Genomic DNA, 19,053 nt, shown 5'->3' on the forward strand with positions numbered 1-19,053 from the left:
GAAAAAAAAAATTCAAATATAATCTATGCAGTAGTACAAACACTTTCATTTGCAAAAAAACCAAACTGATGTGAAGAGGTTAAATGATGTTTCCAAGATCACACAGGTAGCTGAGGAACCAGGAACAGAATTTACATTTCCTAATTTCTGATCTAGCACTGCTTCATCCTGAAGCACCTATGTGACATAATGACCATTAAAAAGGAAATGCTTCTATCACGAAGAAGATATTTAATAATAAATACCATCAGGATCAATGTGGGAAAATCACATTTCAGATATAAGAAACCTCAGCTACACAGAGAAACTGTACTTGTTAACGTATGTCCGTCTCCTCTAGACCTAGAACGAACGCAGGGAGGTGGGAGACATGCACACCTGTTGCTCAGCAATCAGAGATGTTCGCACATTCTGCATCTCTTCGTTTTTTCTTTTCTCCTGCTCTTCAAGTTGTTCTAGAAACTTAGCTTTCTCTTCCTGAAGCTTTTCTTGAAGTTCAGCGACTAGGCTTGAAGAATCTTCTTTGGTAGATTCAATGGTATGGCTTTAAAAATTAAATACAGCATTAATTTTTTCAAAATTACACGGAACTAACACAACATCGTAAATCAACTATACTTCAATAGCACTTTCTGAAAAAGTAACCAAATGTATTTTAAGTACAATGTAAAGTCTCTGAAGAATTTTGTCTAGAAAGAATGACATAGAGTGAATTTAGATTTTTAAGACTGCTGTAAGGACGGACCCTGGTCAGAACACTGGGGCGTGTCCGCATGAGAGGTTTCAGCTGACACAGGACGCTAAGTAATAAGAATCCTGTAGGAGTGCAGTCGCGTGCTCCCACCGCGTGTGCGCGCACAGGAGGGAAGCACCTTCCTTCCTGGCTGCGCTGCACCTGTCTGCGGCCCAGGGCACCGAGGGGAGTGCCGTTTCTATTTCAGGGTCAGCGCTGTGCGAGGATGAGGCAGGAAGGAGCGGACAGTCCAGGCACAAGGACGTTCAGCTACTACTGACTCTGTAAACACACGGTCATGCCCAACACCCAGGAGGAGCACCTGTGACATCGGTACAGGGTATGTGCTGACCCGCAAGGTGAACACTTTGGCAGTGAAAACAAAGAAAGGAGAACCTATGAGGCTTCCCTGGTGGCGCAGTGGCTAAGAATCTGCCTACCAGTGCAGCGGACACGGGTTCAATCCCTGGTCTGGGAAGATCCCACCTGCCGCAGAGCAACTAAGCCCGTGCTCCACAACTACTGAGCCCGCGAGCCACAACTACTGAAGCCCATGCGCCTAGAGCCCGTGCTCCTCAACAAGAGAAGCCACCCCAATGAGAAGCCCATGCACCGCAAGGAAGGGCAGCCCCCGCTCGCCACAACTAGAGAAAGCCTGCGCGCAGCAACGAAGACTCAACGCAGCCAAAAAAAAAAAAAAAAAAAGAGCTTATAACACAAGGAACGATCAAGAACCTTGCTGTGCTGGGGCAGGGCTTCCCGTGGCTTTATGGTAGGCCCTCCTTATCCTTGGGTTCCGCATCCACGGATTCAACCAACCACGAGTTGAAAATATCCCAGAGTTCCAGAAAGCAAAACTTGAATTTGCATAGGGCTGGCAACTATTTACACAGCATCTGCATTGTGTTTGGTTTTACAGGTAATCTAGAGATGATCTGAAGTGTACAGCAGGTTATATGCAAACACCACACCACTGTATACAAGTTGACTTGAGCTTCAGCGGGTTTTGGTATTTGGGGGAGGTCCTGGAACCAATCCCCATGACATCGAGGGACCACATCATGCGTCTGAGCAAAAGCACACACTGCGCCACACTGCTGGAGGCTCCCATCAGAAAACGCTCCAGGTCACCATCAGCCACATCACTCAGCTTTAGTGTGCAGGACTCTAAGGCCCCAAACGGCTCTGACCTCAGGGGGGATTAACCCTAGCAACTGAGCAGTAAGTAATGGCTGAATATTTTAAATAGGTTTTTTTTTTTTTTTTTTTTTTTTTTGCGGTACGCAGACCTCTCACTGCTGCGGCCTCTCCCGTCGCGGAGCACAGGCTCCGGACGCGCAGGCGCAGCGGCCACGGCTCACGGGCCCAGCCGCTCCGCGGCACGTGGGATCCTCCCGGACCGGGGCACGAACCCGCGTCCCCGGCATCGGCAGGCGGACTCTCGACCACTGCGCCACCAGGGAAGCCCGTGAATAGTTTTTTAACAGCATCACTGGATGGCTTCCTCTGGGGAATTAGGAGCCATGTTTGTGTTGTGTGGGGAGAAGACATAAAAAAGGGTTACAGTATCTCACAATTTAGTTAAAGGTGTTTCTGATCTAGCCGTGCTACCATGGAAATCTAAGAAATTTATCAATAAAGGTTGCCCTCCCCCAAAATAGAAACTTACATAACCCTATCTTTCCATATATTAATTTAAAACCTTAAAAAGGCCCTGAACTTAAAACTCAAGGAAACAAGGTATATCTGTTACCAGCTGGGAACGTCATGCCATCACACAGAACTTGAAACAGAGCAGCTCTGGTTCCCCCACGTCCATAAACCAGTGTGTGCGAGCAAAGCTATTACACCCAGTGCTCCTAGTAACTAGGAAACCCGCACTGAACGCACACCAGAGTGGCCTCTCCCCCATCAGTGACTGTATTACATTTGGGCCTAGTAACCAAGTAGTTTATTGTGGGTTTTTAAAAACTCTTCTGAGATCACAGAGTAAGAGATTCGAAACGATACCCTATTCCAGTATTCCCGTCCCCAGGCAGACCCACAGCAACTGCTCCTGGACACACGACTGTGAACAGCATGGGAGGCAGGCTTCCCAACACATGCAAACCACACACACGTGTCCTGCCTGCACGTTCCGTGTACACGGGGTGTGAGAAAGCCCTTGCCCTCAACTCTCAAAATAATATATACTGCCGACTTCATTTCCCCAGTAATATGGAGAAAAGGTGCCCACTTCTAACTCTGCATTTCCTTAATCCCCAGCAGACGGAGCAGCTGTTCGCATCCTGGCTGGCTCTCTGTCTTCTCTGATCTATCGATTCACATCCTCTGCCCATTTTTCTCCTGGAGTGTCTGCCCTTTTCTTGCTAGTCTGCGGGACCTCTCTGACATTACAGACATAGTTAATACTCCCACTGATATCTCGCCAACGTCTCTCCCAGGCAGGTGGCCTCTCGACGCTGCTGCTGGCAGGGGGACGGCTGGGAGAGGAGCTGGCCTGGGCGCCATCACATCAGCACGGCTCCCTTCAAGTCTCCTCGCTCCTTTTCAAGGGGCTCCTCTGTGCGACGGCAGCCGAGAACGACACTGTCCAGAATGCCCTTCCCACCCAGGAAACTCTGGTTTCCAGTTTGGCAACAAAGTTACCTTCATAAAGGAGTGCTAAAGAGTCTATCACTCCAGAGGGGGCTGTGACCAGACAGGAGGGCAATGAGGTTCCCAAGGGGTTTCCAGGTGAGCTCCCTGGGTTGACGTCTCAGTAGACACCTGGCAGAAATCTCCAAAGAATCTGTAACGGTTTCCTGATGAGCCACCCGCTCTGTACTTCAGGTCACTGTGAACCTACCAGTTCCCAGCCCTTCAGCAGCAATGCCTACCCTTCGCTCCGCCAGCCCCCCCGCCAATTCATACAAGTTCTAAAGCTACTATTAAACCCTTTATTCTTGGAATACTTAAAAGAGGTTCTATTTCTCTAAGCTCACAGCAGACAGATACAAACGTGAGCCCAGGGGAGAAAACCATCAAGAAAGGGACCTGGAACTGGCTCCCTGACCGGCTCCAACCGGAAGGCGGCAACCACCCTGGCGCCAGGGCGAGGGGCGCTCTGGTGGGGTCGGGCCCCCGCTGCACAACCGACAGCCGTGTCTTACGGGAGGGGGAGTCTGGAGACATCCAGCGGAGCTCCCAGTGCCCACCGAGCTCCCCTGCCCCCTCCTCTGGAGAGATCAGGATCACCTTCCCGAGGTCCCTTCTCAGTTAAGCTGATCTTTCTTCTCGACCACCTCTCCCACCATTTCGCTACTTCCCGACCCAGCGCGGCTTTCAAATCCCCAGATCCCAGAGAAGCTAAAAATCTAATCAAGGAGAAAATGCAATTGCAAGATTTTCTTCATATATTTTGGCAGAATCATAGGAAATATGTATACGGATGGATCCAATGAGAGTTAGAACAGGAAGAATCAGGCCAAAATTTGCGTGGATGTAAAGACCAGAGATTCTAGATTCAATATTAGCTATTACCACTTTGCTATGGTGATTGCCTGAAACCTGGACCTAACAGGTAAACCACGGCCTGCGGGCCAGATCCGGCCTGTGACCTGTTGAGTTTCACCAGAGCACAGCCGCGCCTGTTCCTTCAACTCTCTCACTCCTCTTGATACAACAGCTAAGCTAAGTAGCTCAGAGACCACTCAGCCCGCAAAGCCTAGAATACTGAAAAGGAAGCCTTTACAGAAACTGCCACTGGCTCTCTACACCAGTGACTCTCAAAGCGTGATCCACGGAACCCCGGAGGTAACTAAAACACTGTCAAGGGATCACTAAGGTCAGAACCAGTCACACGATGACCCCAAGATGCTATCTTCTACCCCCTGCTGGCATGGCACAGATGATAAAACTGCTGACACCTCAACGAGAGACAGCAGCACCAACTATACTCTCAATCACTGTATCCTGCACTTCACGGCACTCCAAGTGAAGGCAGGTTTATTTTGGAATATCCTTGAGGCAGTAAAAGTATTAACATTCCTGGATCCTGACCACTGTGCCTACATCTTTTAATCCTCTGTGACAAAATGAGAAGCACCTACGAAGCCCTTCTGCGTCACAAGGTACATGTGTCTCATGGAAAAGCCCCTGCGCAGCGGTTTTGTGTGCGCCGAAGGAGCACCTTCTTTCACGGTGCACTACTTCCATTTGAAAAATGACACAAGCTCTGGTTATTCAGACTTGCGTTTCTGATAGATGTTTTCTCAGAAATGATCAACATTACTTCAATGAATAAGTGGCATAATTTATTACCACTGACAAAATGTGACTCTTTAAAAAGAAACTAAAATCCTGGGATTTATTATATAGCCCCTGGTAGGGCCCAGAGAATGCTCCTTCATGAAGGCTTTCAGAAACACCGCCCCAAGGGCTCTGCAGGGCGCCTGCAGGACAGGGAGAGTGGCGGGACAAGCCAGTAAAATTCAATAAGCTTCATGGGCAGAAGAGGCTCTGGAGGGGAGAGGCCGACCAGCACCACTTAACCAGACGCAGGACGTGGCGCCCTCCCAGGCAGCAGAGCCAGAGCAGCCAGAAGTCCGACCCAGAAAAACCTCTGGCAGTGCCCGTCACTAGGGCTCTAACAGAATGGGCCGATAAAGGCTTATTAAACTGATTTTTGAAAACCCAGTAGCTGGCGTTCAGAGATCTAACTTCCAGAGAATCACCACCTCTCACCCAATTCCAAGACCTGAGTCAGTCACCAAATACAATGCCAAAATTTTATACTGAGTTTTCTTTCTAACCTTCAAAGAGACCCACGGCCATTTTCCAGGCTGAGCGTGATTTCAAGGAAGGTAATTAATCAACTTTGGAAGGAATACCGAGCACTGGCTCTCACATGACTCTAATGCCGCTGTGGTCCCCCAGGACACCAGTGACCACCATCCACGAGAGAGGCGTCCTTCCATCCAGGACCTGAAACGGAACAGACTAAGAGCAACTGCTGGCGAATCACTGCTGGTCCCCCTACTGATGGAACAAGGACCATCACGGCAGAAAGAGGCAGGTAAAATCCCTAACACATAGAGGAGATTTCTACCACAATCTTGCTCAACTGAAGTATGCGTCCTGTCGAAAACACATAAAAACAAGCAATGGGTTATCATAATTTAATCAGTTAGTGACTCCAATAAAACTGCTACTTCATACATAACCTCTTTACTGGAGCAAATTAACAAGACCACCATTACCTGACATGTAGTTACTGATGCCTGATTTCTTCCCCCTTTATTCTTATTAGTACAGACCAGGGATAAAGAAACTTTTCTTTGTAAAGACAATTACCGAATAGTATAAATGTTACTCAGACAATCTCCGTCACAGCTACTCAACTCTGCCGAAAGCAGCCACAGGCCACAGCTAGAGAGATGGCCTCCCTGTGAGCCAATACAGCTGTGTTTACAAAAGCAGGCTGCGGGCTGGATTCCCACCGGCCACAGACTATCGATCCCGGGTAGGGACCACACGAAGCAGCGTGATCTCACCAGCAGGGACCGCAACCGACTCTGTCTGATCCAGGCTTCGAGCAACTCTCGGGTCCTCTGCTCAAATCTCGTTGGCGGGGGTATCGATCTTCCTGCTATTCCTCAGGAAATCACACTAATCCAAACCCTTCATGGCAACAGGCTCCTCAGGCCTGGTGAACAGGAACTGGCCACTACTTGAGCTACCAGGGCAAGACACGTGAGTGCCGGTGGGGTGAGCATGAGGGCCGGGGAAGCGCACGAGCCTGTCAGCTCTGCGCGATTTCGGAGTGCCCAGGGGTCCAGACCTGCGAGACGCCCGTCCAGGGTGCGGGTGAGGACCCCGAAGGCTGCGGGCAGCACCCAGTACGCGCAGCTCCTCCTGGACACCTGCCCAGCCTCCTGCTGTGTGGGAGCCCCTGCAACCCGTGCCAGCTGCCCTGCGGCGGGGCCCGTCTCCCAGCGGGTGCCTGAAGTGTCTGTGGCAGGAATGGGCCGTGTACGGAGCCTCGGCAAGTCCTACAGGAGAATCGCGGCTGAGGCCCTCAGGATTGTGAAGCAGGTGAGCGCTTCCCTTCCGTAAGATGGCTCAGGGCTCGCTCCTGGGTCTGTAGAGGCGAGAGCCTGACCGTGCTCTTCCCAGTTACCGTGTGACCTGAGCCGCCTGTCAGGAAGCAGACACCGTCCCGCCCACGGAGCCAGGACGCCGGGACACACACTCGACGACACACGAGGCGGGCCCACAAGCCCCGGCACCGCCAGGTGGGCGCAGGAGGGAACAGTAACAGCATCCCTCCCTCCCTCCATCACAGCCACGCGAGCCCGGTTTCCAGAGGACGCTGCACAACTCGCGGGCCCGGCTCCAAAGCCCAGGGGCAGGTCGAGAGCCCGGCGGACCGGGGCGCCCAAGACCAGCGGGGAACGCGAGGACGCCCGCCCCAGGGGAGGAACGGCCAACAGAGTATGGGAGAGAGACCGTCCGCGTGGAAAGGTGAACGAGTAGCCGCGCATCCACTCCGGGGTGGCGGGAACGCTCCAGGGAGGGGAGACGGGGGACAGAGGCCGCATCGCGGGAGCCTGGCTCCGGCAGGTCAGCGTGGGTGAGAGAGATGCGGGAGCCGGGGGAGGACAGGGTGCTCGGTGCCGGGCGCCCGCCATGCCGCGCTCGCCCCCGTGCCAGAGCCTCACCTGCACCGCCTTATCCCCGGAACCCCCTCTGCAACCTCAAATCCGCCAACGAGAAGGACGAGCCTGGAGACCGGGAGGAGAAGGGCGGCCGGGCCCGCTCCCCGTCGTCCGGGAACACAGCCCCGGGCCCATCGCCGCCCAGAGCCGCCGCGCAGTCCCAGGGGCCCTGCCGGCCGCCGGCCGCGGTGGGCACACCCGCGTCTGTCCTTCTGCTGTGTCACCGGCACCCTCCTGGCCTTCTGCGGTGACTGCCCGGACCTCGGCGTGCCCCAAGCTCTGAGAGGGTTCGTGTCGGGCCCAGCTGCTCTAAGAGCCCGCCATCCCTCCAGAACTCACAAAGGCTTTCTGTCTTCAAAACAGACGCGGAGGGTGAACTGCGCAGCCGGGTGTGAACACCACACAGCGGACAGTGGGTCACAAGAGACGCTGTAAAAGTCCCTTTAACCTCCGGCCAGAGGTTAAAACAGACAATGCAAATATACCCATACACGTGTTCCCTTGGAAAAACTAATGATAGAACCAACTGATAATGCTCTAGAAACTGTTTATTAGGCCACAACCCCCTTCAAAGAATTTTAACGAGTGGAAATGCGGTAACATCCGGCAGCAACAATAACAACAACGCGAAAACCCTCACCGCTGTATAAACCCAGCGTTTAAGATTATCTTTCGAATCACAGAGGAAATAACTGAAGTTGTAACATCAAGAAAATAACCGCCAGAAAGCTACCCAGCACCACCTAGAAGTTACTATAACCACCGCTCTTTTATACATACATACATAATTTTAAAAGAATGAAAATAAGTAACTTTCAAATGAAGAATTCAGGAAAAGAACTACAAACAAACCAAAAGAAAATTTATAACTTAGAAAAGGAATAAGAAGATCCCGAAAACATAGGAAATTTTCAAAAATTATTCCTCTCAAAATCCAAAATACGAATGAATCCATTTTTAAATGCCATCTTAATGGATTCACGTAGCCTGTTAATTTTTTTTAGATGTCTCTAAGAAAAACTACTTTATAAAGTATGTTTTGGGGCTTCCCTGGTGGCGCAGTGGTTGAGAGTCCGCCTGCCGATGCGGGAGACGCGGGTTCGAGCCCCGGTCCGGGAAGATCCCACGTGCCGTGGAGCGGCTGGGCCCGTGAGCCGTGGCCGCTGCGCCTGCGCGTCTGGAACCTGTGCTCCGCAATGGGAGAGGCCACGACAGGGAGAGGCCCACGTACCGCAAAAAAAAAAAAGAAAAAAAAGAAAGTATGCTTTTACTTCATAAAGTATCTCCACTGTTACCTTCACCTAAGGTAAATGAGTAAGTCAAGGTACTCTGATTACACTCACAATTAAAATCTCCATCACTGAGACTTGAATTTTATGATTACAGACTAAAGTTCATTCTTACCTTTTTGCTATTTCACTCTCAAGATGTTTAATTTTTTCTAACAACTCCTTCTCAACAGCTTCCCTTTCCAAGTTCATTTCTTTACGGGCAGTCTCAATAGCCGCCTCTTTTTCACAATTAAGCCTCTGAATCAGCTGTTCTCGGTCCTGTTCATGCCTCATGACACACTCCTCTTTGTCTTTTTCAAGTTTCTGGATAATAGCTTCGTATTTCTCTTCTTGCTGGGTGATTTTCTCATCTTTCTGTTTCTCAAGAGCACTCAATTCTGAGTCCAGTTTACTCTGCAGTTCAGCCAACTCTTCTTTCAGGCCTTTTTCTACTTCAAATGCTTGGTGATGCAATGATGTCACTTTGTTTAATTCAGTTCTAAGCATATCAGATTCTTCTTCATGTCTACTAATTAACTCTGAAATGCACTGATCTTTTTCAATTGTCATTAAAGTTCTTAGTTCGGCCAAGCCCACCTGATAAGTTTCATTGTCATCTTGAATCTTTCGGTTTAGTTTACTTATCTCTGTTCTCAAATGTTCTGTCTCTTGTTCGAGGAGAGAGTTTAAGGTCTCCTTCTGCTGGGCTCTGCTTTCCTCCAGCAAAATTTTTATTTCGTCCGTTTCTGCTTCCTTCAGGGCCAGTTCAACCTCTAACTTACATCTCACGTCCGACAAGTGAGAAACCTGGAGCTTTAACTCCTGGAGCCGCCGCTCCCTTTCCTGGGTGGCTGAGGCATGAGAATCTTGCATCTGCTCGATTCTTTGTTGATTTTCCTTTTCTAATCGCTCCAAACAGGCCTCGTGGCCGGCCACGACCTTCTCGAGCTCCTGAGCGTGCCTGACCTGCAGAGCGCCCTCTAAGTCCTTCAGGTGCCTCTGCTCCAGGCACTGGAGCTCCGCCCTCAGCAGCTGGAGCTTCTCATCATGCTCCACGTGGAGCTTCCCCAAGTCCTCCAGCACGGTCTCCCGAGACTGCTTCAGCTCTTCAATCTCACAGTGTTGCGTGTGCATTATATTTTCCATCTCTAACAACTTCTGATCCTTCTCCTTCTGCAGGCAGATGACAGCTTCTTTCTCATGTTTAACCAAAGCAAATTCGTTATCTTTATTTTGTAAAACCTCCTCAAGGCACACCAAGTCTCCTTTCAGCTTTGTGATTTTGTTTTCATTTTCTTCACTCTCCTTTACTAGTGCAGTAAGTTTGCCCTCATATTCACTTCTTAAAGACTGTAGTTCTTTCTGGTGTCTTTCATTTAGTGTTATTTCCAAAGAGCATTTTACTTTTTCAATAATGTTTCTTATTTCTACTGCCGTACACTTTAAAGAATTTGAGAAGTCACACTGTTCCTTCTGCACAAATGTTCGGAAGTGGCAAAGGTCCTCCTTTATGGTTTGTACACTGAGGTGCGAGTCGTGGGCAGTGACGCGGCACTTCTCCAACTGGACGCTGAGAGACGCGTGGTGGCCCGAGGGCTCCTGACCTCGGGCACTCGTGTCCTGCATTCGCCTGCTGTCGATGGCATTGATGACTGAGGAGTAAAGGGACTCCACCATCATCTCTGGACTCTGTGGATCGCTGATCGGGTTGGGAGATGACAAGTTTTCCTCGATTACAAACTCATTCACTGCAGACATGAAATCTGATTCAGGACTTTCTGCTAATGAATCCAAGTCTAACGAAGCCTGGTGAAGAGTCTGTTCTATGTTTGGATGGGGGATAGTTTCAAAATCAAACGTATGTGCATCAATGCTATCCGGAGACAATTCTTCTAAGGGACAGACTGCAGGACACAAGGGGCCCCGCACAGTGAGTGGAGGGGGTGTTCTGGGTGAGGTAGTAGTTGTGACTCCTGTCGTGCTTTCTATCCGGGGTGAGGAAGCCGCCTGTGGGGACGTCTGACTCGCGGATGCCTGGAAAAGAGAGGGACAGGCTTACGGAGCTGCAGCAACACAGGCATTTAGCTAACGGGGCGAACCACTGGAAAGAATGGGATTTGCCTTTTGTTCACTCAGTAGGTCTGTAATGGTCTGTGACATTTCATCCAGACTTTGTGCTGCTTTTACCAAATTATGTAGAGCAAGTACATGCTGGTGTAGAGGGTCAAAGTCACAAAGTAAGGGCACCCTGAAACAGAGCACAATCAAATTAGATTTCCAATTTCTCAATGAAAAATGGATAACTGCAACCAAATACTATAATCTATGTCAAAAGCAACTCACCTTCCTCTTTCAATCAATACCAGGAATAGTTTAAGCAGACTAAGACATATCATTAAAGGGGGGGGGGGGACGACGAATTGGGAGATCAGGATGCACATACATACACTACCGTGTATAAAACAGACAGCTAGTGGGAACCTGCTGCATAGCACAGGGAGATCAGCTCAGTGCTCTGTGGGGACCTAGTTGGGTGGGAGGTCCAAGAGGGAGGGGATATAGGTATACATATGGCTGATTCACTTCACTGTACAACAGAAACTAACACACCATTGTAAAGCAATTATACTCCAATTTAAAAATACATATATATACAAAAAATAAATAAAGTGATAAATCAGAAATCTCTCACAGTATGCAACAACGTCAGATCACTACCAGAAAAGAACTAACTTCATGCAAGGCATTCATTCCCTCCTACTTTATCTTCTTCTTCATTTCCTGGTGCTCATTTTCATATCCCCCAGAAACTCCCCAAAGCAGCCATGAAAGAGTCAGTCAGCACACTACACCCCTCTGGTCCGGCGCCTCCCAGGAGCGCCGCTGCTCTTCCTGCAGCTCCAGAGAAACGAAATCATCACAAGGCAGTAACTAAAGCTAGAAATATGACCTGTATTTACCTGAGGAATGGCTGAACTTCAGAAGGACAAAATGATTGCAGAAACTGTAAATCTTTTAATGAAATATCTGGAAGTTCACAGTCAAACTTTCGAGGCTTCTGTGTCTGTATTAAAAAAATAATAATTTACCAAAAAATATACAGTATAATTTTGTAACTGATTTCTTAGCATAATCAAATTCAATAACAAAAAAACAAAAATGCTTCAAATGATCTACTCACACCTAAGAAACAGAATAATAAAATGCAAATGAAGGACTATTCAGTGAGGATGGGGAGACCACTTTTCTGAGTCTGAAATAACAGGGACATGCAAGCTGTTGGTGATCGACCGCTGTGCTCACTGCCCACCTCTCTGTTCTCAGCATCTTCTCATGGGAATTTCGGTATTCCCGCCAGCATTAAAGGAACCCATTTGTCTCACTACTATACAGGCTATTCCCAAGTTTCTACCTGACTGACAGCACAGTCGTGAGGACAGCCCCAGCCCTCTGTATCTATTCCCGTCCCCTACTAGCGTGCTGTGTTGTTTTAATGCAGTAAAGATCATTTTTTCTTACGCAAAACTTCCTCCTTGCCCTTTTCTTCACCTTTTCATTACATTTTCCAAAATACGAAGTCTTAGTCAACTTCAGATTCATAAAAAAATTATCTACCATTTCTTTATAAATACTGTCAAGAAATGCACCTTTTAGGATAACTCCAATGGTCTCAGTCATCACTTATGCAGATTTAGAGATGTCAAGACACCCTTCATTAAGCAGGGTTCCTAGATAAAGGAGTGTGGGAAATCCTGCCTATTACGACACTCATTCATAGATACACAAAAACACATACATTTAAAGCCCTAAGGAATCCTGCAGTACAAACACATGTTTAACAGTTAAGCAGTGTGTCTAAGGAGAAAACAACAAAGCTACAGCATTTCCAAAACTTCTTTGATCACGGAAACATTTTTTTCATGTAGTAAAATTAGTGGTCCCCAGACCACTCTGGTTTAGAAATACAGCAACCGTATTTCTCATGGTTTCAATGAAGATGACCTGATGGGTCACCTTATTCTGATTTGTGCAACATGAATGGAGGGGAGGGGAGGGAAGGGGAGGGGAGGGAAGGGGAGGGGAGGAGGGGAGGGAAGGGGAGGGGGGGAGGGAAGGGGAGGGGAGGGGGGGAGGGAAGGGGAGGGGAGGGGTGAGGCAAGGGGAGGGGAGGGGCGGAGACAGATAAAGTGAGCGGGAGAATCTGTTCCCACCCATCTGGAAAGTGCAGTAGGACTTCATCGTCCCATGCAGTGAAAACTCCTGACCAAAAACTATGAATTCATCTTAAAGCCAAAAACATTTTGATAAAAAAATTTCTGTTTCTGATAAATATCTCTACTTCTGAAATAAAGGTCTGAACACACACAGGATTTAGTCATATTAGAAAATAAATTACATACACAAAAGGATGGGGGCCAGGAGTCCAATCCCCTAAACAGACGATTTCTTAAAAAGGACTTCCCTGTGTAAAGAAATTAACAATATGGTTATTTTACAACTCATGCTATATAATGCTATTCATATCTATGAAATAAAAACAGCTTTTTTTCTTAAAAAGTATAAGTTATTAATAAAGAACACTTACTAAATAATTTCCCAAAGGATTCCCTTTTTGACTTTTCAGCCTCATATAATCGCTTTCCGTCTTTGACTAAAGCACCAGCCCACTAAGAAAAGGAGAGCCTCTGTTAGTGTCACACGCCAAGTCACTGAGGCTCAGGCACAATCAAAGTACAATCCAACCTGCATACCTCCCTGTAGTGTTTTATGAACATTTTTCTCCTGACAACCTCAACAGCAGCTAAGCAGTACATCTGAGGAACAGTACTCAGAGCTTCAACGATCTTGACTCTCTCTAAGAGCTCTATAACGAGGCGGAGCAAAGCCTGCAACTTCTCTCCATCCTGATCAGCATGAAGCATCACAAAGCAACACCACCTACAGAATGAAATAAGACACACAAATTCTGTAAAAACCATCCAAGTCCATGTTAACCAACCAGTGAAGTACGTCAACATGGTGATAAGATTACGCCATCATGTGGGAGAAATAAAAAACAATCAACTCTCAACATCCCAAATTAGATACCCTAGAATCACTTACTTCAGTCTGACATGCAGGTTATTTGCTAGTTCTTGTTTGGCAGTGGTGCACTTCTGTTTAATATCCAACAGTTTTCTATGATTTTGCAACATAATCATCAACTGATTTGCATGACTCAGGCACAAATCAGGTAACACAGACGCATCCTTCAAGTTTTCAGCTCTCATCTGATTAGCTAAAAATCCCTTTGGGAGAAAATATTTTAAACGATATTAACTTTCATGAAAACCATGAGCATTCATTTAAGAGGAAAAGCTTTACATTAGACATGAACTGTTCTACTTTCAAATAAGATTTTAAAATCTCCTACTTTTCTGAGTGTAGTAGGTGTGTGCATAGCAAAAGATTCAGAGTTCTTAAGAAATTTATGCTCATCTAATTCTGTTCCATTTTCATGCTAGAAAAAAAATGAGACACAGGAAGCTAAAGCAACATATCCAAGGACACAGCAGGCAAATCAGAACTAGAACCAATGACTGTAAACTCCTGCTACACCACAGTTCAGTCAGAGCACGGGTAAATAAAAACAGGGGCACTGACTTTAAGCCCCATGAAACTAACAACAGATTTAATCTAATCAATGATATTCAATAGCATATTATACACCTCCCCCAATAAAAATCAATCGATCGACTTTGCACTACTCACTGAAAAGTCCTTCCTTCCTCCGGTATTTCTGGGCTATTATATACTTTGTTCCACTGACCTGTGCTCACTATCTTTAGAACAATGACTTCTACAGTATATTTTATCGTTTCATAGGAAACACTTTTTTCTTAGCTATCCTTATTTATTTTCACAGGTGAACCTTGCATCTTTTTGTAAGGCAGGGATTGTTTTTAGGCTATAGATTAATTCAGACAGATGTACCAAAGCCAAGAGCAAACACTTAAAAAAAAAAAAAAAAAAAAAAAGTCCAAAGACATCTTGCTGAGTATTTCATTGTATTTACAGGTTTTTTCCCTACTCTACTCACTAGTTACGTTACAGAAGTTTCAGGATCTGCACACCCATCTCGATGTAATACTCGCGACTACAGATCATTATCCTTGTAGGGCTCAACCACACAGCCATCAAAGGACAGCAAGTGTGTCTTCTTACCTTCGGGTAGTTCTCTCTCTCTTTTCTGTTTCATGTTTTTTCTAAATATCATGAAAATATTTAAGTTTAAATGATGTGTGTTAAAAAAAATGTCGAGATGATTCAATATCTGAAAATAAAATACCTTATTTTTCTTCCAATATGCTGCGTGCTTAACCGTGGCTATGCTTTTTCTGTAATTTAATCTATTTTTAAAAAGTAACTTACTGTTTTATTCTCCTTTGATAAAATCTTAATAGGTTTTCAATTGCTTTTTACTGAATCCAAGAAAAATATGGCATCAATCCACAATTCATGAAGTGCAAGCCCAATGCAGGAGAAATACAAAGAAAGTCACACCTTACCATATCACAGTCAAACTGCTAAAACCCAAACCAAAGGCAAAGTGCTACAAGTCAGTCAGTAATTCTCTATTAAGAGAAAATAGCCTTCAGAAACAAAGGATTTTCAAATGACAAAACCTGAATTTGCCCCTGGAAGGAAATACTAAAGGATATTTTAACATATGATAGACTTTTAATACATCAAGGATGTTATGCATTCCTCAAAAGGAATACAGCTAATACGTTAAAAAGACAATATACTATGACCACGTTGAGCTTATTCCAAGAATCCAAGGATGGTCCAAGATTAGAAGTAGAACGTACCTTTCTTAATCTGATAAAGGGTTTCTATTAAAACAAGGAGGAAAAAAAAACCTACTATGAACACTGTAATGGTGAAATGTTGATCATTTTCTACAGATCAGGAATTAACCAAGGACACCCAGTATCACATCTTATCTTGGCATTGCACTGGGAGGGCTCCATTCGGTGAAACCACAAGATAAAGAAATTCAGTTCACAGTAAGGGGGCCAGATCCAAAATCAAGAGACAGAAAAAGAGAATCTGGTAATTACAAGATGAATTCAGTTAGTAAACTATAAAAATGCTATAAATAGCTTAAACATGTTTAAAAAGAACGCAGCAAGTCTCTACCTACACACTTTATCTACCTACCCGATACTGCACGTCCTCAGCCACGCAGGTGAAATAAAACATTTGTACCCATTAAAATGACCACTCTGATGTTCTAGTGAAAGAACACATTTAGAGGAAAAATGGTGGCAGGGAAATCTGAACCAGAAGAGCGTGTGTGAGCGTCAAGGTTAGAAAAGTGACCTCTTTTGGCTCCAGGCTGTTTTCACAGAGTGCTCTCGCCAGGGAAGGGGGCACACAAAGCAGTGGCGAGTCACAGCCAGTCACCACGTGGAAAACTCCCCACGATTCCACCACCTTCTTCTGGTCACCAACCCAACCTGGCAAGAGGGCTCCCAGAGCACTGCGTTAAACTAGGCCTAAGTTTCCTGAGGCGCCCGGCTCTCCCCGAGGAGGGAGCACAGGGTGCTCGCGTGTCAAGCACGGGGCTGTGGGCGTGCGCAGGTCCCCCCCCGCCACGCACAGCGTCTCCGGGCCACCCCCCGGCTCGTCACCCTCCGCAGCCTCAGCTCACGTGGTGTTCTCAAACCCGAACGTGAAGAAGTGGCCTCCTCCTTCACTACGTGGAACCAGTAACACCGCGTTAACAGTATCCATGGGTGAAGTGAAAACACGGTGCTCAGCAAACTGAAAGTGCACGTAGAAGATGTGTCTAGAAAACCGCAAATCCCTTTTCCTGAGAGAAGTCTGCAATAAGCACCTGAGCGAGTTCTTTCTGCTCGTTGACGAGTCGGCCGCAGCTGGCGATCATCTGGTCCAGGGCGTACAGCCGGTCCTCCAGCCCCTTGATGGCCTTCATGTTCTGATTATCGAGATTGGCAATAGTCTGACGGCATTCCGCTATAAAGGGTCGAATGATCCGTGGATCAAGCTGAATGACAAGGAAACACGTGCGAATGAAGTTTTCAGCAAATAGCTTAAAATGTATTTCACACTATTTTGATACACAGCTTTAATGAAAAACAGTAATAGTGAAAAATATAGAAAAGCAAAAGCACGAGAAATCAAGGTTATATTTCCACAAGAAGTTCAAGAACAGGGTAATTATGGTGTTAATAAAACACAATTATTACTGATTCTATTGGGATACATAAGTAGGAATCTAGTTCTAGGCATTATACATTTTTTAACTTTTTAAAAAAATTAATTTATTTATTTTTGGCTGCGTTGGGTCTTCGTTGCTGCACACGTTCTGTCCCTAGTTGCGGCGAGCGGGGGCTACTCTTCATTGTGGTACGCGGGCTCCTCATTGCGGTGGCTTCTCCTGTTGCGGAGCACGGGCTCTAGGCGCGTGGGCTTCAGTAGTTGTGGCACGTGGGCTCAGTAGCTGTGGCTCGTGGGCTCTAGAGCGCAGGCTCAGTAGTTATGGCGCACGGGCTCAGTTGCTCCGCGGCATGTGGGATCTTCCTGGATCAGGGCTTGAACCCATGTCCCCTGCACTGGCAGGTGGATTCTTAACCACTGAGCCATCAGGGAAGCCCCATTACACCTTTCAATTCAAGCCACAATTCATTCGATTCTCAATATCCCACCGAAAATGTTACTTTCAAGGTCTTATGAAGTAGAGAAGAACTAATAACGAAAACACATTATTCGGTCATGATCTGTCTGATCAATCAACTTCCCCCTAAAACACAGCAACAGCTTCAAACCTCCCTCCCTCCTGGAGAGACCTTTCTTTTCAGTCTGTAGCTCCTCAAGGAAGCTCCTTGCTCAACTACACTCTCTTACTCTGCAATCTCTCCTGTTCCCGGGCTTTAATTCTCCAAGATTTCTGAAATTTAGGTAATTCAAGGAACCCCCCAAATTCTCTCCACCCTGCTCCACTTTCCCTCGGAAGAACACTGCACACTGGCGTCTTCGGTGCACTGGCTTCCAGCGGGGCTCACAGTGTAGCCCACCCACCCGTGGGAGGGAGGCCACCCCTCGCAGCTTCGGGTGTCCCCTCCACTGGGCCTGGCTCCTCTTCCGTCTCCTCCGTAAGCAGGCGAGATCCTGGAGGAGTCCGTGCTACGGCCCATCCTTACCGTTTCTTCTAGGATTTCGAAGGAGGTTGACTCCCAACGCCTGTTCAACTCTGCATCCTTCTCACAAATGTTCAGCCTGGGTTTCTGCCTGCCCGCTCACACCTCCACGTGGACATCAGCTGTGATTACTAAGCTGTCCTCTGCTGAAATCCCGAAATGGCTCCCTCGGCCCCCAGACACGTCCCAAAAGCACAGGACACTGAACCGCAGATGAATGCTGTTTCTCTGGCTTGATCTTTGTTCGCACGGATTGTCCTGCCGGCTGCTGAAGCCCACCTCAGCCTGCCTGTGAGGGCCCTCGTCAATACCACCTCCTTCGTGTCTTCCCTGATCACCACAATCAAAGGGACTGTAAATTACTCATTTTATGTACAGTGTTAGGCTCACAGACAACATACGAAAGCAGTTAAAAATGAATTATTCTACTGTTAGCAAGAATTCAGTGTAGTCAATAAGAAGCTGCATTTCTAACATCACAAAAAAGTTAACACAGCCATTATTTAACACGGGCAGCACCTGCTTCGCACAATATGAACTAAAACTTGTGCATATGTGAACATGTCCTCATTTCCATGGTGAGTCCAATGTGCACACATTTCCAATCCAAAGTATTGACTAGTTATAAATTATGAGGGTGATAAAAGGCTAAAAAAGATGACTGAAATAATTCAAAATTTCAACTGGGGCCAAATTACAGCTATACATAAAACACAGCAGTGATTTAAGGAAGAAAAAACAAACTCCAAACCATGGCTCCTGGTTCTAATGTTTCTGTATCTCATAATTCACTCAGAGTACAACACAACTACACAGACAAGCATGGAAGAATATTTTAAGATTCACTGAATTCTGTAGGTATAAATGATTGTGAATTTTCGTTATTAAGCCAGAAAAGGATCATTGTTTCTTCTCTCTCATCATATAAAGTGAATAAAACTTACGGCTTTGCTAGATTTCATTTAAACATGCCAACACAAAGCCAGCTGCAAGCCCTTTAAAAAAGTGGTTCTCGTGGCCTACAGCCCTGTTCTCTGATTCACGTGGAATTATAGCAACTGACGCGTCACTCACCCTATCACAATCATGAGGTTGATTTTCCACAACCACAGATGGAATTTTTAGGCTCTACTAAAATGTCAACA

At 46.7% G+C, this 19,053-nt stretch overlaps 1 protein-coding gene across 2 annotated transcripts in view; it reads right to left on the reverse strand.

Moving 5' to 3' along the window:
• Positions 1-19,053, reverse strand: part of RB1CC1 (RB1 inducible coiled-coil 1) — a 41,929-nt gene that overhangs the window by 12,041 nt on the left and 10,835 nt on the right. For both annotated transcript variants that reach the window (XM_059043549.2, XM_067017949.1), the window contains exons 7-15: positions 16,585-16,755; positions 13,806-13,990; positions 13,454-13,640; positions 13,288-13,369; positions 13,103-13,164; positions 11,663-11,766; positions 10,824-10,950; positions 8,836-10,736; positions 379-544 (exon numbers count right to left, since the gene is read on the reverse strand). In XM_059043549.2, coding sequence (XP_058899532.1) covers positions 379-544; positions 8,836-10,736; positions 10,824-10,950; positions 11,663-11,766; positions 13,103-13,164; positions 13,288-13,369; positions 13,454-13,640; positions 13,806-13,990; positions 16,585-16,755 — 2,985 coding nt within the window. The remainder of the gene's footprint in view (positions 1-378; positions 545-8,835; positions 10,737-10,823; positions 10,951-11,662; positions 11,767-13,102; positions 13,165-13,287; positions 13,370-13,453; positions 13,641-13,805; positions 13,991-16,584; positions 16,756-19,053) is intronic.

Source organism: Kogia breviceps, chromosome 17, assembly GCF_026419965.1.
Source record: "Kogia breviceps isolate mKogBre1 chromosome 17, mKogBre1 haplotype 1, whole genome shotgun sequence".
Lineage (NCBI taxonomy): Eukaryota > Metazoa > Chordata > Mammalia > Artiodactyla > Physeteridae > Kogia > Kogia breviceps.